At 37.0% G+C, this 24,769-nt stretch overlaps 2 protein-coding genes across 16 annotated transcripts in view; both read left to right on the forward strand.

Annotated features, from left to right (window-relative positions):
- The window catches only part of LOC118269486 (calmodulin-binding transcription activator 2), a 193,133-nt gene that overhangs the window by 110,837 nt on the left and 57,527 nt on the right, over positions 1-24,769 (forward strand). For all 15 annotated transcript variants that reach the window (XM_035584629.2, XM_035584625.2, XM_035584619.2 and 12 more), the window contains one exon: positions 12,624-12,691. In XM_035584629.2, the coding sequence (XP_035440522.2) occupies positions 12,624-12,691 (68 nt within the window). The remainder of the gene's footprint in view (positions 1-12,623; positions 12,692-24,769) is intronic.
- Positions 2,501-5,677, forward strand: LOC126912319 (uncharacterized). Its single transcript, XM_050703979.1, has one exon. It carries the CDS (start codon positions 2,972-2,974, stop codon positions 5,612-5,614), a length of 2,643 nt encoding a protein of 880 aa, XP_050559936.1. The 5' UTR covers positions 2,501-2,971; the 3' UTR covers positions 5,615-5,677.

Here is a 24,769-nt window from a genome sequence, read left to right on the forward strand (position 1 = left end):
ACAACGTGCTTGTTAATCCCCGAAGAGGCATAGAGATGGTTTGCCTTTTCGCCAGTTATGTTATTTAGTCACAATGTTACACGAGATAAAGCTGAAGTGGAACAAGAGAGACAATCTTAAAACTACTTACTTTTTTTTCAACCAATAGTAAATTCACCTAATACACCTCAAACTATTACGCTAAAAATGTTGTGTTCTATAAAAGTTATTTCTAATTCATTTTACGATTACGTGTAATAAAATCAATGCAAAAGCGACGCCTGCAAACAAGCCCACAATAATTTTACAAAGCTCGCAATCTAATCAAAATAAATCGATTCACGCATTAAATATAAGGAAATCGAATAAAAAATTAAGTACATAATGAGATTTTAACTACCTCAGTTTGGTACCAATACAAAATCGATTAGACAAACCACACACTTCAAGTCTCGATTTACTAAAAAACCTTCATTAAGCACTATCGATTATTACGGTCAATAATCGAATAGTACTTATGTTCTGTGACTCGATTCCGCGACAGTTCTGCGCTAAGCGAAAGGAATTTTCGTCTCTAATTCGTTGGGAATAGCGGTAATAATCGTCTGAACATTGATTTGATCAGCCGCATATAACGTTGGCGGTTCGTAAATGGGTCGCACAATCGATATTCATGTAATCGGCTACTCGTTCCCGCCTTGATCCCGTAATATCCGATTGTCGACAAATATACTGAGTTCGAATAATTCTTAAATAGTGTGGTGAGGTTTATCGATATTATGTTCGTTGGTAGTTTCGGTGAATAGATGAAATAGTGAAGAAGATAGTTTTAGGAATACTTAAATGTAGATTATTTTTGAAATCTCTTTAGTTCTTTAGGTTTATAAATACTTCATTAGTACAGTTCTCCCCCATAAAAGCACATACAAAAAACTAGACACAGTTGACAACAAACCCTATTACACTTGAAAATTCCGAAACTTAATACCAATTTCTTTGTCCCCATTTAACCCTAAAACAAAACACTACCATCTATTAATAACATCGAAACAGAACAGATTTAGCGAACTATAACACTAAAGAAACTCAATCTGCGAAGGGTTACAAACTAAAACAACTTTCAAACCACTAAAGTACTAATTAATTGCATCAAATTACGTTTTCAATAGTTTCTAAGTGAAAACTTTGGATAATCAACTAGTAATTAATATCTAACAGCTTAAGCGTTAATGGTTTCTTGTTTATACTAAGTAAATCTTTTACATTATATGGGATTGTTCTGTTTGTTTGGTCCATTAGATTATGTATATAAATTATTATGTGATGTAGGTTCTACACCTTTAATATCCGACGAGGTTTCATACCACGTCTAGGGCCCATAAAATGATTGTCGTTCTATTTGTGGCAATCAGTGTCAAAATTATTTATTTGAAATAGACCAATAAGGAACTTTTAAATGTCAAAACATGCAAAGGAAATATATTAATATATGCAAAATTACCGTCTGTTGGTCAGTCTTCTACTGAAACTATTTCGCTCGCTATTTAGCTCGTTCCTATGCACAAGAATGAGTAAGAAACTCCATATTTCATTAGTGTGTTTACATTCCTAATGTGGTGAAGTAATTTTAATATATTGTGACAAAGATAAGACGAGGAGGTTTGACAAATTTTGGAGTAATGCCTCAGGCAAAGTCTTGTTTTGGTTATAAATATGCTTTGAGGTTTTAAAGGAGTAACATTGTAATACAGGATCATAAAATTCCCTGCACATAATATTTTGTACGAAATATTTATCGAAGAAAATGTGAAGAATTTTATTTGCCCACAAAAACGTTACGTTTTATACTTAGAGAGTTATATTCTCTGAGTATTTTATTCGCTGTCGGTGATGATGCAATGTATATTTACCCTAGTAAATGTATTTGTATTGTTTACCACCCCTTTTTGTTATGAAAACAATGATTTAGTTAAGGGTAGGCCTATAATAGTAATAAATTTTGTGGTTGAAATCACGACTTTTAGAAAAAATGTAAGATATAAATATGTTACTAGCACTTAAATGAAGTGTTACCTGCATGATCTGTATGTACCCTTAGTATGAATTTGCTTTACGTTGAACGAAAATGAAACGAGAGCGAGTTCGGCGCTCTGATTGGTCGGTGCGAATGAACCAAACAATCAGTGTGCTCTCGTTTCGATCTCGTTAAACGTAAAACAAACTCGTACTAAATTCTGTAATTTTGATTTCGAGGAATCGAAGTGAACTCGATCGCGGTCCGCCATATCATTGCTTGTGAGAATAATCTCGACCAACGACGAACGAGAATGCAATTGAGCTCACTTTGAAAGTTTAAATTGATAGTTACAGAATAACCTGGCTGTTCTTAAGATTTATATCATAAAACCTTCCCTTTGGGAAAGTAAGACAAAGTTTAAAGGCAATATCAAGTCCCTAATTTGTATTTAACTACTATTCTTGAAAAACATAATTTCATTTTAAATTTGATATGACTAAAAACTGTTGTAGCGCGGGGATTAAAAAAAGTAACGAACGTAGTCTATGGTGTGACTACTCTGTGGTTGCAACGTCACGCGGACGCCCAATGAGAGCGCGTGAACGACCACCTCTCCCGACCGCCGCAACCTCGCGCGCCAGCGCAGCCATTGCGAGCGGTGAGAGAGAGAGCGCCCCGACCACCGACGCGTACGGACGTGTTGAGAAATCCTCCGCGGCTCTATATCACGCCATTTTAATCTAGAACTTTCGATTATCCGCCATTTTGTGAATCAAGTTTTATATAAAGTTTTTGTCTCGTGTTCGGAAAATTATGTAAGATTAATAATAAATGTGATTGACTTTAAAGTGTCTCGTTATTAAAACATCCACTGAGTTTGGAAGTTGCCCTTTAAACTGGCTCCCAACTTAGTGGCTATTACACTGGCGCCCAACTAGTAGGCCGAACCGTTACGACCGTTACATAAGCGTGAAGATGCCGACAACGAGGAGAGGGGAAACCCTCCGTCAACAACAGGGAGATGAAGGGAACATCACTCTCACTGAAGAGGAGATCGTCGCCGAGCGCGGCCACGCGGACGTAGCCGCGAGCGCCGGCTCGAGGCCGACAGAACCTGCTCCCCACTTCACCCAAGAGTTTCTATCCACGCTGATCGAAACGATTACGCGTGCGCAGGTGGAGGCTAACAGAAGTCTCGTTAACACGCTGATGGGATCCGGCGGCGACTTCAGAGCTTCCACCCCAGTCGGGCCTCCTCCATTTTCCAACGCGACCGGCGGTGGTACCGCCGTCGCAGCGCCGCCGTGCAGCGAGGCTAACTTCGTGAAGTGCACGGCGAGATTCGACGGGACCTCCCCGGACGCTGAGGTCCTGGAAGCATTCCTGGACGCCGTCGAGATCTACAAGGAGTGCGCAGCAGTGAGCGACGAACACGCCCTGCGTGGGTTACCCATGCTCCTGGAGGGCGAAGCCGCCGTGTGGTGGCGCGGCGTAAAAGCGTCGGTGACAACATGGGCGGACGCGACCGCGCGCCTCCGTGCGACCTATGGCGTCGCGCAGCCCGCGCACCTCATCCTGCGCGAGATCTTCGCGAGGGAACAACAGGAAGAACGTGCAGAGACATTTATATGTAGAGTGCGCGCGTTAATCGCTAGGTTGCCTTATACTCTAGATCAGACGTTGCAAACAGACATTTGTTACGGATTATTACATAGACGCGTAGTGAAACGTGTGCCGCGAGATAGTGTTCGTGGGTTAGACGACCTTTTACATAAGGCTAGGATCGCGGAGGATACCTACAAAGCGTCTAAAGTAGATTCCGATAAAGTGCGTAATAATAATTCGACCGAAACCTCTACTACCGACCGTGTTCTCAAGATATCGAGTTCCGCGACCACGGGCGCGACTTCGTCACGTTGCAACAACAGAAGTAGACCGCGTTGTAGTTTTTGTAAGCTCTTTGGGCACGTAAGCGACGAGTGTCGTAATCGCGAAAAGGGTAATATTAGCAAAAATAATAATAACACAACGAAGGAGGTACGTTGTTATGGGTGTGGCAAGCAGGGAGTCGTGAGGTCGAAATGTGATGTTTGCGTGAACACAACGTCGAAGTCCGACGACAAAATATCTTTCAACAAAGTTGATGTAGATTTTTGTAGGAATAACGTCGATGTTAGGAATAATTCTTACACTAGGGCTGATACCGATCCGTGTGTAAGCATTACAAGTGCGTATCTAAGTACGCGCGACGATCACCCGATGGTGAACATTTGTGTCGCGGGCCGTAGGGGCGTGGCCGTTGTAGATACCGGCGCCACGCATAGCATAGCGAGCCCGCTCTTACACCGAATATTAGTTAACTCGGGAGTTCGATTTACCGAAACGAGACGTTTCGTGCGCCTAGCCGACGGCACACAGGGATGGAGGAACTTGCTGGCAGCCGAGACAGATGTTATAGTTGTAGGCCGTCGAGTAAGATGCCAGTTCCTAGTGTTGCCTGGTAGGAATGTTAGGACTCTGTTAGGTATAGATTTCTTAGCCCGGGCCGGCATGGTTATAGACGTCGCCCGACGTACATGGTCGTTCTCGGACAGGCCGGAACGACGTTATAATTTCGTGTGTACTTACACCTTAGGTTCGAACAATAGTGTCGACGCCGGCCTATTGCACACCGCTTCTGCCGATGACCCAGCACCGCGACCGCGTGAAGGTAAGTTTACCCCCGTGCGGCGGCGTACGCCCAATGCGTTCATTGAAGACCGCGCGCCGCGAGCCGCGCGCGATGTACCTGCGTCGAAGGGCGCTGCGCGTCGTCGTAATAAAGTAAGTTCACTTCGAAAAGGCGGGATCAAGGTCGATGCAGACGAGGCTGCAGTTGTCGACAACCTGGCTGCTCCGCAGAACCTCAAACAACTAGAGTGTTTCTTGCGCATGTCGTGTAAGTATCGACGTTTTATCGCTAATTACGCAGGAATCGCGAGACCCCTCACTGACCTCCTGAAGAAGTCGAGTCCCTGGCAATGGGGCATCGAACAACAGGCGGCGTTTGAGCGCATCAAGTCTCTGCTCGTTTCCGCTCCTATTCTCCGCCAGGCGGACGCGTCTAAGCCGTTTATCCTCTGCACTGATAGCAGCGCCTATTGTATTGGGGCTGTTCTCATGCAGGGGGAGGGCCATGACGAACAGCCAGTTGAGTACGCGAGTCGACTCCTCACTACTACCGAGAGGAACTACTCTACGACTGAGCGAGAGGCTCTCGCCGTCGTGTGGGCACTCGGTAAGTTCCGCAGGTATGTGAAAACCGCGAAGGTCATTGTCAGGACTGACTACCAGCCCTTAGGGTGGCTGATGGGTCAGAGGTCACCTAGCGGTAGACTGGCCAGATGGGCCCCGATGTTGCGAGAGTTCGATCTCAGCATTGAGTACACACCCCGTCGCTCACAGGTAGTTGCAGGTACCATTTCGCGACCCGTTAGTGCAGGCGACCAGGACGAGTGTGACCTATGCATGATAGACATTGCTTTGCCAGAGAGAAGCAGCAGTGTTCGCAGCAGTCAGCCGATGGACCTCAGAGGTACGTATGCGTATCGAGGACATGGAGCCCGACGAACCCTCTAGGGGGAGACCACGGTCTGACCGCTGATACAACTACGCTTTCTCTGACGATACTAGGTAGATTACTGTCTTATAGGTATGTAGGGAAGGTAAAGTTATTAGCTCTACAACTCACGGTCTAGAGAGCGCCCCGACCACCGACGCGTACGGACTTGGGCGAACGTAGGGCAATATCACGCTTCGCACCTCACGCCTTCCGCAGGCCATGTAGAGTTACCCGTTCATGAGAAACGCGAGCGTGGCAGATCGCGCTATTAGTCTAGACTAGCCCAACAGTGAGGGCACTTTGTTAGGCTAGAGGGGGAGGATGTAGCGCGGGGATTAAAAAAGTAACGAACGTAGTCTATGGTGTGACTACTCTGTGGTTGCAACGTCACGCGGACGCCCAATGAGAGCGCGTGAACGACCACCTCTCCCGACCGCCGCAACCTCGCGCGCCAGCGCAGCCATTGCGAGCGGTGAGAGAGAGAGCGCCCCGACCACCGACGCGTACGGACGTGTTGAGAAATCCTCCGCGGCTCTATATCACGCCATTTTAATCTAGAACTTTCGATTATCCGCCATTTTGTGAATCAAGTTTTATATAAAGTTTTTGTCTCGTGTTCGGAAAATTATGTAAGATTAATAATAAATGTGATTGACTTTAAAGTGTCTCGTTATTAAAACATCCACTGAGTTTGGAAGTTGCCCTTTAAACTGGCTCCCAACTTAAGTGGCTAATTACACTGTTGTATTTTTGACCTATCCTGAACCTAGGCTCCCAATGACTTCCAGATAGGCTGGTTAGAAGCGACCTGCATCCAGCGGCTCTCTGCGACGTTGATATATTGTTTACAAAATCTCATCAAACCAAGGGAAGCATGTCCTATAATTGTTTACACAATTAACCCTAATTATGAGCCGCCCCCTCTGACATCGTCCGCGGCAGTTTACGAGCCGACGTCGTTAGTGTTACATCTGACAGGGAACTTTTAGAGCTATGACAATAAAAGACCGAATGAACTCTTTGAGCACCCGGCCGGAGTGCTGGGTGTGGATACAGTGAGAGGCGGGCGCGGGTTAAGTTTTGATACATTGTTTTTATTAACGATGTTTTTAGACAAACAGATTTGGGTAACCGGTGAAATATAATTAATAAATATGTCTTATGACGGTTATTACACAGAACTGGTAGTTTTAAAACGTTGGATGTGTGAACGCAAGAGTGAATGTTAAACATGAAGAAAAAAATACTATTTATATATTGTATCGTTGATAAACTGCTTTATTATAAAGATTAGTGAAACTGAAAAACTGCAAAAAAAAAGTTTAATCAAAGGAGTAGGGGAAGATCTCGGTTGCGCTCATTACTTCAGCTAAGTTATTCAATTATATGAAAGTTTTTTTAAGCAAACTATAAAATAATACTTTTGCATCAACTTGATGAGACCCACATTTTCCATCTGATTTTTCTGCGAAGAAAGACCGAAACCAATTCAGGTCCCTTTTACAGTCCAGCGATTCGCTCTCTCAAGTACTAAGTCCTCGCTCTTATTGGTTATTGACGACAGAAAGTGAATCCCTTTGGCCCGAAAATTCTAATGACCGCACCCTAATTTTCATTTATTAAAATTTTCGTCCGAAAATTTGTTTTCATAATATCGTCACTAATGTTAATGTTTGTTTTTTTGCTCGTCCTTTGATAACGCTAATGTTGATTTATTTTTTACGGCGCCATGATGGTTTTTTTTGTTACATACTTTTTGATATTTTTGTTGAATTTATTTGATACAGGTCGGCTTTTGTTTATCTTTTTTTTAATGTTGCCGTTTTTATATTGAAACTAGCTTTTGACCATGGATTTGCCCGTGTTTCCGTGGGAGAAAAAGTATTCTATCACCCAAGTCCGTTAATACTCCGTCTGTATACTAAACTTCATCAAAATCCGTTCAGTAGTTTCTGCGTGATCGAGGGCCAAACATCCAAACAAAGAAACTTGCACATTTATAGTATTATCAGTATGATATAGGGCTTAATTTCAGACATAAGTCTCGGGAAATGACTTGGATTATGTATAGTCAAGTAAATGTAAAGTTATATTTAAAAAACTTGCACTAAAACGTAGATTTTTATGAAATAGTCCAGAACAACAACAAGTTTCATTAATTACTTAAATATTCAGTACACGGAAGCCATCTAATTTTGTCTGAAATTTTGTAATAGCTACATTTTGGTAACTAACCCTCAAGGGTATTAAGGGACGCGCCTAAACCCTAAATTGAGGCTGAAACTAAGTATAGGCTATCAGTTTTTATTATAATTGTTATCGTTTCAAACGACACTCTTGTCATGGCTTGGATAAATTCAACACAATTTCAAAATTACATAGCACTTGAATTGAACTGTGAACTGGAATTTAGTACGAGTTAATATTAATTACTAATCAGGTGGGTTGCAAGTACGAGTGATGAAAAAGAGGTTCTTGTTTTTTATTCTTGAGTCAATTAAAGTTTTATCACGTGGTAAAAAGGGAAAGCATAATGTCAATAAGATGACAAAATTATGAAAATAGACTTTCTTTTTTTTTAGTTATATGTACTTTCTAAGATTATTTACACGCCACTGACAAATGGTGAAGGAAATCATCGTGAGGAAACCTGGACCTTTAGTTTCTAATTTTAAGTTTGAAATAATTACTAACCCGCATTGAGCAAGCGTGGTTATTAACGCACAAACCTTCTCCATGCGAGAAGAGGCTTTGGTAAACAGTGGCTACTAATAAGCGGTTGATGTGTGATGATAGGAGTTTTAAATATCTTACTGAACTCGCAAAGAAAAAAATCCACAACATATATTACATTCTGAGTTAGAATAAACAGTCTTACATCTAAAACAAACATAAAGCAATAATAACTTTATGTCGAAAAAAGAAAATTCGTACCAATCAGTACGAACGAATTGGCATAAAAATAAAATATGCATCGTGCGTCTGCCTATGTATGAGTAATTTAAAGTTGTATTTTCGTCCCCCATTCGCCCTCAATTTGGGGTCGCAGGCATTTTTGGGGGCACAAATAAACAGGTGAATGTTATCAATACTTGTTCCACAAAATTATTTCATTTTGTATAAAAACCTTTGTATGAAGCGTTTTTCCTTTGATGGGAAAGCGCAGATGTTGCCCTAAGAACATTTTATTATTTATTAGTTGACCGTATTCATGTGTGTGTGCGTTTCGATTTGAATGATATAAAGTAATGTTAGGGGGTCGTAATTTTTGTGCGAGTATTTCTATCTGTAGCTGATAAGAGTGGAATTATTTAGGATTTATAATGTTCATATATTAATTTTCATATCATAAATATGAATAATAATTATGGCTCATAAATATGAGCCTCTAATATGGCTTGAATCTATCCGAGTACCCGCGTCAAACAGTTATGCGATTAAGCTGATAACAAAATAATTAATTTAGTATGTCACACGAAAGTTATAATAACATTTTATATTTATTTGAAGCATCTCAAACTATAAAATACAACGGCTCCTAATCTCCAAATCTTAGCCATATTCAACTGCTTAACATGGAGTAACCATCCTCTCTGATTAGAAGAGAGTTCCTCCATTATTTCCAAAATATGTTTAACATAAATTGCAACTTTATAAATGGTGGCTCCCCCTACATTATTACATGCGAGTTACCTTCGTTTGTGTAGCAATAAATGCCTAAATTAAGTTGCCAAAACATTGATCAACTTTTTATTGCCATTTTGCATGTTTGTCTTCGAAAGTGTGTGACTAGAGAGCTATAAATTAACGTTATAGCTTAAATTAGCCTTCAAATTATATACTTTGGCTTAGTTCGAGAGTTGGACTTTGTCGTCTATTCATTTATTTTTCGAAAAAATATATAGTAAGTACTGCTACGGGACGCAGAGCTGCGGACTACCTAGCGGGTTTACCGAAGCTCCGGTGCAAAAGGCAAGAGTAGGAACGGGGTGGCTTTTAGTCAGTAAGAGTCTGACACTCTTTCTGGCCTCGACTAAGGCGGGAGAAGACATTAGATAATTTTCCCCCTCAAAAAAAAAAGACTACGGGTCTTGTCTGCTTATAAGGAGTTCGCCACAATCTTCCTGCTAGGATAATGGATAGAAATCTTAAAAATAAACAACATACAGGCGAGTTGAGCACCTCCTCCTTTTTTAAAGCGATTTAAAATACTTACTATAGTCACTTCTACTTTCAAACACTTTAAAAATACAGTCACTTCTACTTTCAAACACTTTAAAAAATGTATACAAAAACAAAACAAAAAGCCCTCAAACAAAACAAACAAAGGAAATCAATTCAGACAAGTTTCCCCCAATAGCACCGAAAAACGGACCGACAGATATTTCCTTAGCATGCTGGAAACAGCCACTTCCCTTAAGTCGGCCTCTAACGTATGCAATGCATGTACGAATTATATTTGAAGCAATAAATTTGCCTCGTTGGTCGAGGCTGAGGAAGGGTCTCAGGTCTGATTTCTGAGTTGGGCTAAGTGTTATTTTATTTTAATATTCATTTTTATAATAACTATCGTGACAAAACTGTCTATTCAGATTGGTTGGTTTATTAGAGTTGGCCAATCAGAGCGCTGAACGCGAACTTGTTTCGATTACTTTAAACGTAAAGCAAACTCAGACTAAGGGTACAGTCATCATGTATTTTTGTTTATATCGTCACGCCTTTTATCTCCGATGGGGTAGACAGAGTTGCACATTATGGCATGTTATGCCAATGTACACCCACTTTTCACAATATATGTTTGTAAGTCCCATGTACCTAATTGGAGGTGAACCTACTGCCATATATCGGGCATATTTCTAGACTCCGTGCTACCGCTGAGAAATTTTTGAAAGGTATATCCATATATTAAACTATAGGTGCAGTTGGTGTTATATTTAAAAATGTTCAATTTCTGCAATTCTCTGTTCACTGTTTACGAGTATTTATTAAGTACATGTTCTTATATTTGGGTTCCGTCATTAAATCACAGAGTAATGGCCGTTCTTTTAGGGTTCTGCATTCGTATTTTAAGGGCAAAACGATGCGGTTTGTAGATTGGCACGGTTGCAAATGTGTGGTGGGAGAAATGAAATTTTCGGTATACGAGTATGGGTTTTGAGTGGCAATCTATGTTGGGATGTGTTTGGTGGGTTAATTGTGTGTGTGTTTTTTAAACCTGATGTGCGGGGGACTGGGGATATAGGTAATGTGTGTGGGTTTTTAGGCTTATTATATCATAATTGTATCTTAGTAACGGTATTACGTACCCTAATGTGAACCTCTACCTACCCCTACGGGGGTAAAAGGCGTGAATTTGCATCATGCATCATGGTATTCTATGTGAACATTCTAAGTACAGAGATTACTGTGTGATTTAGTATGATAGTGTATATTGGACATTATTTAGGCATACAAGAAGTAAACGACAAATCTTATATCACCTAATTTAATGTCGTTAACGAATTTTATAACACAAAAATCTCACCAAATAAAATCAAATTGTTTGATAATAATTAATAAATAAAAAAAAATACAGAACAATAACAATATTTTTTCATTACTGTTTCAACATTAATTTCAAAAATACAATGGTTTAATATAAAATAAGTACAAGCCAAAGGAAACGTTGTGATTTTAATTTTTCAAAATGCTGGATTTATACGAATCCTTCCGTCTTCGTTGAGAAGCTTTCCGAGCGTCTGTAATCCATCTTTGTCACGTTTATGAAAGAGATTTAACGTTGAATTCTGTATGGATATGCTAATAGCTAGTTTAAAAGTCTGTTCATATGTTTATCAGCATATATTTCAAACCTATGTAATGTATTACTTTGATTTGTTTATGTTATAAGTCGGTAAATAACCAGATGGATCACCTGATGGTAAGCAATGGCCGCCGCTCATGGACACCCGAAACACCAGAGGCATTACAAGTGCGTTGTTGGCCTTTTGGGGTTTGGAATTTAAGGGTTGTTGAGGAAACCCCCGGTAACCTCACTCATACAACGAAGCACATTGCTTGCATTTTATGCATTAATAGCAACAAAAACGTTTTGTAAAATTGACACACGTAAGTTTCGATAGGCGTTCCAAAATACTATTACAATTTCAGTTGCTAAATTAAACGTAGGTAACATTCTTCTCAAATGTCTACCAAAACCGCGGACGACATCTTAACTAATTTAATCCTCGTCCATTTTATGTCTTGAGGGACCAAAGTGAACTTTACGATTATACTCAGGCTTATTATTCTCGACTCGTCGCGAAAATATTTGATTTATTTATTAGAATAACATGTTCCGAATCTTTAGTTTGAATTGCGAAACAAGATGGCCGCCGTACAGTGACAGTTGGTAGTCGAAGTCCCGTTTTTATGTGTGATCTAAATATGCATGTGTTCTGATCAAGTTCTACGATGGAATAAATAAAGGCACTAAGGTTTTTTTTACATTCAGTGAGTGTAAAATTTATGGTAACTCGAATGCTGATTGTGCATTCGTTAACTAGGTTACGACTTTGAATAAATAAGTCTTATTTCGGGTTGGTTATATTTTTAGTTGGCTATTTTAGCTTTCTTACGTTTGTGGGTAGACTTATAAATTGTTCTATGTGGAATTAAAATTAAAATTAAATCAACATTTCTTTTTTTAATTTTCATAATGAATAATAAAGACTGACTTAAACAAAACGAACAAGGATCAGATTTGCTTATAAGTATAATGCCACAATTACTTTGTTCGCCCGATCAACATGAAAATCAGATCCTCATTAAAAATTATGAACAACGTAATTATCTCTTAAGGAGCTATACTAGTATAATATTAGTGTTAACACTATTGGCACATTTAATGATTACTTAAACTATTCATTAGTAACGATTTTGTTCCGAAAACAATACCTAAGGACTGGGTTAAGTAATCATTGAATGATGATATAAATGACGGTTTAAGAACAGGTTAAACTAACATGCCACTTTTGTTTGTTGCAGGAAATCGCGGCAATACTCATCAGCTTTGACAAACACAGCGACTGGCAGTCAAAAGAGGTCAAAATACGGTAAGTCTATATTTCTTTTTATTTTTACACATACAAAACGACATAATCAAAAAACTGATATTATTGTAAGACGAGCAAATGATAAATTAGTGACGGTAGTGAGTTTTAGGAAGAAATCTTTCGCTGAATACGATGTACAATGTAAGCAATTGTTATATTCAAAGATTAATTGAAAAATCCACTTTCAAAAAAACATAATATTTTAAAATATAAAATAGGAGCCGACCAGTAGCGAGTGCATGGTTCAAGCTACCGGTGGTTAGGGCTTATGAGACAGAAACCTCCTTACAGTTCGTGTCGTTTCTAGGAAAACTGCCTTTTGTATCAGGCCCTTGATCCACCCGCCTAACGCCAGCCTCCTAAGATGGGTGTCGAGGCTTTTAGGGATATAAGCAATTTTGTTATTAAGTTCAACAAAAATAAAGTTTGTATATTTTGTATTATCTGCTCTAGAAGTGCACGACTAGTGCAAACATCTGGGCTTTCCATTCCTATATTGTGTAAAAAATCCAGTCTATATCATCGAATTACAAAATTGACAGTTGTATTATTCCCACGCATACATACATAAGCGGTGTAATTAACGAATAAATTTGTCATGGCAAGCTATAAGCTACTCGTAGTTCGTAGTGGACTCGATTCAATTTCCCCACCTGAACTTCAATTATGATTTCCTTGAAAACCTTTTCGTGTTCCCCTCAGTACATCGCCACGTGAAATTTCATTTATGACTGTTACCACTTTTGAATTTTTTAACTAGTTCCTTTTATTTCTTTGAATTTGTCACTTTTTATACAGGGAAGTAAGTATTTTGAAAAGAAGGGTCGAATCACAGTAGTTATTATCTGATGTGGGAGATTAATGTGTGTGAATAACTAAATGATTTTGTTCTAGCTATTATTTTTTAGGCATTTGGGGGTAGGCAGAGACTATGAAATGCCAATTGCTACGATTTTTACATATGTCTTTTGCTTCATCAGGCTTTTCATGGCTATTACAGACGATCCTATTCATATCTGCTGTTGTTATATATTTAGTCGTCAAATACTATGCCTCTCATAGTATTACTCCTATTACTTTTTGATCTTATAGGGAAAACGAGATAAATTCCCCGAAGGACAAGCTTGCCAATGGTGAAATAATGTTCTGTTCTTAAAGTACTTCTGAAATCTATACACATAATCCTAAAGAACAAGCGAACAAATCTTTCAATATTATAGTGTAAACAAAATTAATTCCATCCACCTTCCAAACATGATTTAAACCACAAAACAAACAATACCTCAAACAAGCAAGAACAAACAGAACCTCTTTAAAATATTAGTATGGCCTATGGGACATTTTTTATTATTGAATGGCCCCATAAAAGCCACCTGATGGTGAATGGTCATCGTAATTCATCGATAATGCGCAGATTCAGCGCTTTAAAGAGTTCCCTGATGCATTGCTGGTGAAACGGAATCCGTTCCCGTTGAGTGCCTTTGAATGAAATAAAATATGTGTTGGTTATATGATTAACACCATTGTTGACCAGAATTTGTGAATGGTTTTGTTTGTGAGGTTGTTGTGAACGAGGGGTCTAGTTATGTTGGTTATGTTTTTTGTTGATTTTTTTAATTTAGTTCATATCTTAATTGAGTTGTTTTGGTTTGAATCCGTTCTGAAGTTGAGTGACTTGGTTCGTCAGATAGGGAAGATTTAGAAAAAGAAGACGCAAATCGTGTTACCGTGCTAAGTGTGGGGAAGCCATGCTTCGGCACGAATGGGCCAGCTCAACTGGAGTGATACCACGGCCTCACAGAAAACCGGCGTGAAACAACGCTTTCGTTGTGAGTCCGTTTATCGGCCACCATAAAAAAAAAACGCTTGTATGTGTTAACTAGATTTGATTTATCAAGAGAATATGGCTGTAATCCTTTTTTTTTTTTGCAAAATAAATAGAAACGAAGTAACATTTCATATCCAATAAAACTTGAGACGTTCTCAAGACCATGAACTTAAACAAGATTCTTTTAAACGTGTCTTCAACAAAACTTAAATTACAATCCAAATGCGAAATCGAACACAGAACAAAAAATGTTAGTAAACGAAACGAATTAAACTATCAGTAGAGTAACGTGACCGTTACTTTTATACTTTACTCTGTGACTGTACCTAATTTGGCGCCCAACGAGGGACCCGTTCCAACTTGTAACAACTTTAAGCAAATTAAAACTTGGGCCGTGACTACTGCTCGCTTGGTGTGCGCCGTTGAAATATTAACTCTTTATGGGTGCGCAGTGTACAACGGGAGTTGCGGTGCGGCCGCGGATCCGTGTCGTTACATAAAAATTTAATAATGGACTTGATACTGCGAAGTTTTTGTACGTGATCGAGTTTAGTTCGGTTATTTAAGGCTGCACTGAGATTTCCCGAGTTTTTTTATTCACAAGTTAGATAAAGTTTGTCACCGCGACGCCGACGGTACTAACTTCGAACAATTGCCATGATAGCTTAATCAGAATGAAGTTTATGATTAGTCTGGGTAAAGGAACTTGGAAATGTTTGTTTCATAATGAAGTGGAATTATCTAAGCTTCTTATTTTTAATTGGAATTTCCTATTCTTGAATTAACACAAATTTTGTATAAGATTATACATTTCCTAATGTAAACTTCAGTACGCGTGGTGCTCAGATTGGTTGGTTTATCTTTCTATTAACAAGTCGTTTTCTACCGTCTGTGTGTCTGTATGCTTAGATCTTTAAAATTACGGAACAAATTTTGATAAGTTTTTAAAAAATAAATTAATTCAAAAGGGATGTCGTATTCGCATAATAACTACGAATTAATCACGTGAAAGCCGAGAGAAAAAGCTAGTATTAAACATAAAAAACCTAATCTCCATATTTTGCCACGCTAAAATACACCTTATATCAACTACGAAAGGTACAAGGTGATAAATAGGCACACATTTAATTACTTCACTAATTGTATCCACTGTATTATCTGGCTTAAACTTTGAACTTTGCAAGTACTAATGAGACCAAAGCCTGTTATTTTAACTTGGTTTCAGTAAGTTAGTGCTTTACTCCCAGTACTAGTACGTGTGGGATATTAAGTGCTTCACTGTGATTTATTGTTATTATTTTAATTTCAAAATTGTAAATTAACCTTATTAGTTTAATTCTTATTAATAATTACATTAAATCTATTTTTATATTCCATATTGCAACAAAAATTTTAGTTTTTGTTATTATAAAAATGAAATCGTAAATCTATTTCTTTCGTTTCTTTGCCTATGAATTGTTGAACTGTCTTACTTGTTTTGAGATTACAATGGGTTATTTTTTATGGTATATAAACGGCTGCCGATAAACGAGCATATGGACAACCCGAAATACTGGATAGCAGAACACACTTGTAACAAGTGTGTTGCTGGCATTTTGGGCGTTAGGAATTTAGGGTTGTTGGGGTATCGGAGATTAGGAAGATTGGGAAAGGAGATAATTGGGCCTCGGGTGACCTTACTCACACAACGCAAGAGTTGTTTCGCGTCGGTTTTCTGTAAGGCCGTGGTATCACAGTATCATTCCGGTCAGCCACCTATTCATGCCAAAACATGGCTCAGTCACATTTTTATATCATAAAAACATCTTGAAAAAGTATGCGTTGAATGAATGGGGTTTTAAGTTGATTAATTAAATTACTGTCAATTAAAATCTTATCAGAACTAAAAAAAAAATATCATAATCATTTCCATCTACAAAACGTGATTTAAAAATATTTAAATAGGAATTTTGATCGAACCATTCCATTCCATTCTGTGCCATAAATCTTTCGCTGTCAGAGCACAAGAAGTTCTCTAGGTAGATCCATTCTGGTGTCGATAACATAAGCTTTGGTTGTAAATCATGAATAACTTTGGATTACTTATCTATATCTCTGGCGATCCATTTCTGGGTCATGATATCTCTGTTTGCATTAATTTGTAAACAATGTAGTTGTGATTACAATGAGATATTGGTATTTATGGGTAGTTGAGTGGTTAAGTACTACATCTATTACTAATGCTACTACAGCTCGGAGTCTGGAATTTTGCCCGGAATATGGTTAATAAACGCGACTTTTTTAAAATTCTATTTATATTAGTTCTCCACGCACTTTTGTTCGTTCGTGCTTTTGTCATATTATATCCATGTGACTTATAACATAAGTGGTGAAACGTGGGTGGACATTGTACACCTGTACCTCTGCTTACCACTTTGGGGATAAAAGGTTATAATAAAACATTAAGGTGATAATAGGGATGATGGCGGGGTATGCAAATTAAAAATCTATTTGGTACATGTATCATACGTTTATTCATATATGCATGCAGTAAAGAGCGGCTACTTCGATATTATAAACCGACACTCCAATTTTCTTTATTCGTCTAGACTAGTCTAGATTGGTCACAGTTAGTTCCCATTCTCAAACCTTCCTACTAATACTATGCTATAACTTTCTAAAGGTATACTAATGAACTTACCCACATCATTATCATTATCCCCCACCGATTAGCTTAACCGGGGTCCCGGAGCAATAAATCGTGGCCGAAGCATTAAATTATCCATAGTAATAGCTTGGAAATGATCTGTCATGGCGACATTGCGTTTGGCGACGTATTGAGCCGAGTGTAATTTCGTATCGAGTCAATATGAGGCGTATAATTAAATCACTTGTGTTTCGTACGTGTGATTGAGGTGACAGTTATTGTGTGTGTTATTGTAAAGAAATATTGGCCTTTTTGTTTTGGTTTGTTTTGTGGAGGTGGTGTAATTTGAGTTGAAGGGTTAGCTTATTTCATCATGATTAACACGAGACAAAAGTCTGTTGCTGAGTTATTTGTCTCCTTTACATAAAAGAGTTTGTCATAGATTTCGAGCTTTGGGTGGGCGGGTTGGGCGAATTTGCAGTTTACTTTTTTCTAAGGTTTGATCAACTTTTTTGTTCAAAGTTAAATTCAAAATTATTTATTTTTTAGACTAGGAATTTTTAACGTCAAAGCAAATATAATAATAGTATTAAAAATGTTTATCTCGACAGATACTGTATATCTTCACCAGAGGACTGTCTTCCTCTGGTGAAGCTAGGGTTGACAAATATTTTCGTTTTTGGCATGTTCTTTTAAATAGTACTTTAAAACAGGCTTCCATTTGTTGAACTACTCTGACATCAACTACTAACATTCTTACAATTTGCTCACATACTCAAGGTTACTAACACAAAAACACTAATTAATTTAAAATTGAAAACTACTTGAACAACGAATCGAAACTTAATACCACGCTGATTATTCGAAGCGGAGAGTTATGCCCCCGTACCACGAATACACAACGCCGAAGTATTCTCGTAAATAAAATGTTATGACTTTTACGACTGTAATAAAGTCGGGCATGAGAAACATCCAATAACGGCCATCGTCACGATACTTAATAGTTTTTATTTGGAAATTAATATATCGATACAGTTATACGCAGAAGGCTCGAAGCTATACTTTGGAACGAGTACCTAGCTTCACTGACAGACAGACTAACGGATAAATCAATTTGACGTTTCAAAAGTGCCTAATTTAGGATTAATTTAAATAAATACTTTGACTTTGCTCAATGTGTCGTGGCAAACAGATTATGGTTCACGTAGACGCAAATATTGAAACTTTCTGCAAGTTACTACGTACAATATAACACTTGTTTATTAAACACAACATAGATAATGCTAACAGAATAGACAGTAGCCTACTCTGTTATTAGTAAGTCTGTCATAAGTAAATGACAGAATAAAAACAACATACAATCACGCCTTTTGGATCCCCGAAGGAGTTTAACGCTAGCAAATACCGGGAATATGTCCAAACTCTGTGTCCCGGAGAATAAGGTCTAGTACGAAATCTCTTATTTGTTACGTCTTTTGTTATTTTTTCTTATACATAATATCTTGTTTATATATTTATAAACTCAAACTCAAATCATTTATTGATTTCATGTATCGGTCTACGTACTCACATACATATTAATTAGTGCATTCGTTTCAACATGAATCCCAGAAAAGGAAAATGGGAATGGGAAAAAGCCGAACGTAGCAACGCCTCTTTTTTTGAAATCAGTAAAAATATATGAACTTTAACAAATGTGACATACATATCTTAGAGTAATATTATAGCAGAGTCATTTCAAAGGTTTCACAGAATTGTACTTCTGCGTATACTTGTATGTTGGCTGTTGAGAATGAATAATTACTTTATGGAGCATGCTGTATATTTTTCAGTTCAACTACAGGATGAAGGGAAAGTATTTTATTGCTTTCGTTATTAGGTTTGCGATCAAAGTTTTTACGTTTGTGTGGGTTAAATGATATGCACGATGATGTCTGTGTTAAGATACTTAGCGCTTGTTTCACCACCTTCATATAAGTGCCCGATTAACTTATGTGTCAGATAGTGCATACAAATGACGTTCTTAATTTAAAGTTATCTGATACATAACGGATAACCAGACTTTGTGAAACGAGTCTTTAATGTAAAAACAATATGAATATGTAATTCTGCATAAATAATGGTTGACGTTTTTTATGAATCATTTCAAAGATATTTCTTAAGCTATTCTACCGCGTCACCTGGCAGGTTAGATTCCCGGGTCAGGTATAGTAAGACTTTAAAATTTAAGGTGTGACGATACATATTATTTGTTTACATAGCAATTCTTGATTTAATTATTAAAAGAAAATTTAACGTTGACCTGTTTGAAAAAGAATTATTAGCAAAAATGCTTAGCTAATTGCTAGACCATAAAATTAGTTGATATAACGTCATGTAACAACTAATTCATTACGGTTGTAAATATTATCTTTAATTTATACTGAGCCATTAGACTAACATATGCATATGTTATACTAAAAGTAGGCTTTAAGAACAAGAACATACGGACACGTCCTAAGTATAAGTAAGTAACTGAAAAAGTAAAATTTTACAGGAGAGCGAATTTAAGATTGCAAAAATTATAAATTGTCATATCTTTGTCATTTTAAGGATTTATGGTTTGAAATTTGGTAACTGAGTTTAAAATTAAGTACAGTTTATGTTTACAAGGAAATTTTGTTTGTAAAGGTTTATGGTTTTGTTTTATAACACATAGATAATTTTACTCCGGTCTTAGAATGTATCAAAATACTCTAACTGCCACATCCACACTTTTTCAATGGAATTTTTATCGAATATTTTACGCGATATCCATGGAATAAGTAGTTAAGTGGCTAGATACATTTTACAATTAAAATTGAATCCAGTGTATAAATGTGTAACTACGTAGATACACACTTATACACCGGGAATGGCTAAAATTCCATAATAATTATCATTAGGACTTACCTTGTCTAGGTGACGAATAAATCTCATTTGGTGGTGACATGGTGAGATTCTGTCGCCTTTTAATTGCATTTTGCTTTAACGATACTAAAAATTTATAGAGTTCACTATATTAATCTAGACACACGGCAGTGTGTCCGCCAAGTTCGAGCAAAAAACCGACACACCGGCCGTGGGTTATATTACACGAACCATTTCGGGCCAAGTTCGACCCACCTATAACTCAAAATCTATTTTATCTACGCATATGAAATTTCTAGTATCTGTCGAGATCTACTTACTTATCTAAAATACAAAATTTCATTAATGTACCTATTGTAGGTCTTGAGATATTGACGTCAGAAAATCGCTATTTTTACTATACACTCACTGACTGACTCACTCATCAAAAACCTAGACCACTTCCAATGGTCGTATTGACTTGAAATTTGGCATGGAGGTAGGTCTTTAGGTCAAGGTAAAGGAAAAAATCTGAAAATGGCCAAGTGTGAGTCGGTTTTAAAAATAATGAAGGTGTAAATTCATACCCCTAAGGAACTAAAACAAAAAAGTTATCTATATCTTCCAATGGTCGTACCGACCTAAAATTCGTTACGAAGGTTTGTATTTAGTCAAAGTAAAGTAAAATAAGAAAAAAAGAAAATAAACCTTACAAAAATAAATGAAATCCCACCCAAAACATAAATGTGAAAGGCTGCCAAGTTCGATAATATTGGAATGCTTCGCCTATAAAAGAAGTGAGATCTAAATAAGTACCAAGTTCCATACACAGACCTCAGTTAAAAATGATATAACTTGGCAAGTTTTAATAGAAAATTATATACTTGACTCATTGCGTTTAGTAGGTTTATAACAAAGTGTGTGAAAACTTGCCAACTTGTTATATCATTTTTAACTGAGGTCTGTGTATGGAACTTGGTACTTATTTAGATCTCACTTCTTTTATAGGCGAAGCATTCCAATATTATCGAACTTGGCAGCCTTTCACATTTATGTTTTGGGTGGGATAAAATATAACGCACCGCTCGCGCGTGCCGCTCGCTGTTACCGCGAAGAACTGAGCGAGCGGCAGATGCCCGCACCCCGCGTCTCGATCCCCCCGCGTACTACTATTTAACTGGAACTTCCATATTTGTACGTTGTATTTATTTCCTAGCTAATTCAGATAAATACTTATGCGTCTGAAAAAAACCATGTTCGGCTGTTACAATTTTTTTGATATTTTTTTATTGGATAGATACAGGTACGTTGAAGCTAAAAATGCAATAAAAACCATTTCGTGTATCTGGCAGATACATACTTATACTTAGCGGGTGTCGATACGTTCAGTTTTCCCTTGACCCCATTTAATTTTGCCAAAACTTAAAACCAGACACGCGATTATAAATAAAAACCAAAGTTCAACTTAAATACTTAAACCTATAAAATTAAACAGTTAACTTCTACCTATGTACTTAAACGAAACTTGAGCAATTTTACATTTCATGGGCGAAAAGTTTTTATAGAAATTTGAAAAAAATGGCGTCGCTTATATACTTAGTGATTTATTAAAGAGTAACGGTCGTTTCGGAAATTTTGCGGTTTAAAGGAATTGGGAAGTTACAAAAAGTTTTTGACCTAAGCGGTTTGGGAAGGAATGTGCGTTGTAAATCTTTGGCTCGTATCATTTTTATAGTATGAATGAATTTACTACCTGCCCATAGTTGGTGTTTATTTATTAAGTTTGTTATAAGTTACAAGGGCATGGGTCTATGTTTTCTAGATTTAAGATCGAAAGTTTAATCGTTAATATTCTGCCATTATGGTCGTATGTACGATCTATAAGTTTCAACTTTCTTTCTTACCTTTTAAATCTTTCCTGAACTTCCACAAATAACTTAAGACCTATATTAGCCAAATCGGCCCAGCCGTTGGATTTAATTAAATAGAGATTCGATTTATTACACCTATTTTTCGAAACATTATAGCCTAAAGCTTGATTTTTGTTCGTTAATTATGTGTAGATATCATTTTAAATATTGTTATAATTGTTGTTACCACTTGACTATATATATTAAGGCCCGTAACGTTTTATAATGAAAAACGCAATCATTGTTCTAATTACTTTCATCGACAAGTGAATTACCACAGAACATCACTAGCGAACCCACTCCAAAATCGATATAACCTAACCTAACTCATTTTATACCTAATTAGTACCACATCATTAGCCGACACCGACTGAAACACGCGTAAATTACATTCAAACGAATTGCCAGCACCAATTAACATGATCGGTGTAATTCTCGATTAAATCACTCGATTCGCGAATCGATACTGGGCCGGTATTTATCGATGCGATTAGTTTGATCGAGACAGAAGACTCGAATTAGCGCTGACGGATGAGTGCTGAACCGATTGGCTAGTGTGTGAAGTTCTAGCAATTCTGAAAGGTTTGCCTCCATCTATTTGGAGTAAGACTGGCGATTTTATTGAGTAATCGAGGCTTTATTGGCAGTAGTGCCGTGTGTGTATTTCGGGGAGCGAGGCCGAATTTGTGATGACGTGCGGTGAATCTGTTTTAGTGATGGAGGTCGCGTTAAGTTTATTAGTATTGTCCTTTATTATTTTTTCGAATACATTTTTCTAGGAGATGACGCAATAACTTTGTAGTTTAAACTAATACAGTATGGAGATTACTCATATGATTTAAATGAAACTACAGGTAGTATTCGTCCACAGAAGCATAATATAACTAAATATTTTAATGAAAACCGAAAATTAATCTTCTACTTTTTACTTTTGTTAGTGCTATGCACCAACTCATCAATAATAAATCGTAAATAAATAAAGTATAATATCAATATATTAATGAAGAAGAAGAACTAGGAATTTGATTATATGAAAACGTCTCATTTATTGCAATAAGGCTTTAAATAATTCAACCGAAAATTACACGTAAAAATATTTCCACCTCTGCCCTAACAACAAAACTCGTCATTTAAAAGAATCCATCTACAATCTACAAGTTACACAGTCGCAAACTCCAGTTGCATTAGTCAGTCGGTATTTTTTAATTGAGACCGGATCGATTCCCGATCGGAGCCGATGTCGACAGCATTTGCTTTTATAATTTTGACACACTTTCGATCCGAATGATATCGGTTCTGTCAATTAAAATTTCAATTTGCATGTCGAGAGGAGCTCGGTATCCGATTTATCTGTGAACTGTTAAAGTTCTGTTATAGTTATGATAACACATATACTTTAATATTTTACTGTCGTACTCAGAGATTTGAAATATACTTTAATATTTTATTGTCTTACTCAAAGACTAATATAGAGAGAGTACTGTATTTAATGATTATAAAATATTAGAAAAAATATTCCTTCGTAACGATTTTGTTTTGAGAACAATTATTAAGGACTCGGTTAAGGTAAATAAATAATGGCAGTTAAAAAAATATGTGAAATTATTTGTTTATAATCATGTTTTAGGTTTAATTTCTAGCTGGGAAATTGAACGTAGGATAATTTTAATTATAATGATTTATTATAGTGTAGTTTTTAGTAAAAAGCAAGGAGAATTCATAGTTTTGTCGATTGTTTGGCAAATGATATCCTATTATCGACTTCGGACCGAAGCTATGTAGATATCCGAATGTTACTATACTTTTTACAAAATAAGACGCACAATGATAGCATCACACCAGAAAGAATAAATCCATCACAATTACCAAAATCATGTTTACATAAATTACTAAGAAAATGTTCCCTGTACGCTTTCATATTAAACCGAGTCTGCACTTTACTACCAATAAAGCTAGTACACACAATACACGTAGCGAAACAAAATATTGTCGTTCACGGGGACACTATTCAGTATTCGACAAACACTTGATTCCCGGGATACGGTGCCGATATTTCCCGGGACTAATCCCGGGATCCCGGACCAAACCAATTCATAACACCGCACGACGTTTTAAGACTATTTATGTCATTGGATATATTTTATAAAGAATATTAAAATCATATTTTTCAAATGTAAATAAAATTACTAGACATTTTCATACATACGCAATTTGTTATTCCAAATCTTTATTTAATAAACTGAAACAAAATTCCATGTATTCATTAGAAGGTTTGAAATAATTTACAATGAAAATTGAGGTCGGTAATTTGGAAGATCTCATCCGAATATTGTATTTACATGTGTTATAGAACGCTTTGTACCCTAATTAAGTAGAAACGTAATATTCATTCTCTTATAAATTACTGCGAAGTACGAATAGGATTTTTATCTGATATTTTTATGCTATGAAAAGTAATAATGAGTTTTTTTTATTTCAAAATTGAATTAGTGAAACTATGTTTAATGTTTGGCATTAATATCGATTCTTAGAATCAATTACAATGCAGTTGATGATTGTAAACTGCACATACGTTTAGCTTTTCATTGATATAATAATTATAAATTATGTTTAATTTATATAAACAAATACTACCAAGCTTTATCAACAACTACGGAGTCCCAATGTCACACAGATCCCGGGGGTATCCGCAAACATGGAACAACACTAGCCGAGCCTATAATTTGTAGGGTCATTGAGGCTAGGAGCTGACTGGCGCTGTTTGGCTACATCACAGCCCTAGATTCGGCCGGCTTATTTGACTACCTTGATTTATGTAGCGATTCGTTTGCTAAGCGAGCGCTAGA

The sequence above is a fragment of the Spodoptera frugiperda genome, chromosome 2 (genome assembly GCF_023101765.2).
Source record: "Spodoptera frugiperda isolate SF20-4 chromosome 2, AGI-APGP_CSIRO_Sfru_2.0, whole genome shotgun sequence".
NCBI lineage: Eukaryota > Metazoa > Arthropoda > Insecta > Lepidoptera > Noctuidae > Spodoptera > Spodoptera frugiperda.

What these genes read in the sequence shown, in the direction of transcription:
- LOC126912319 (XM_050703979.1), top strand. Translation starts at nt 2,972, where the DNA reads ATGCCGACAACGAGGAGAGGGGAAACCCTCCGTCAACAACAGGGAGAT.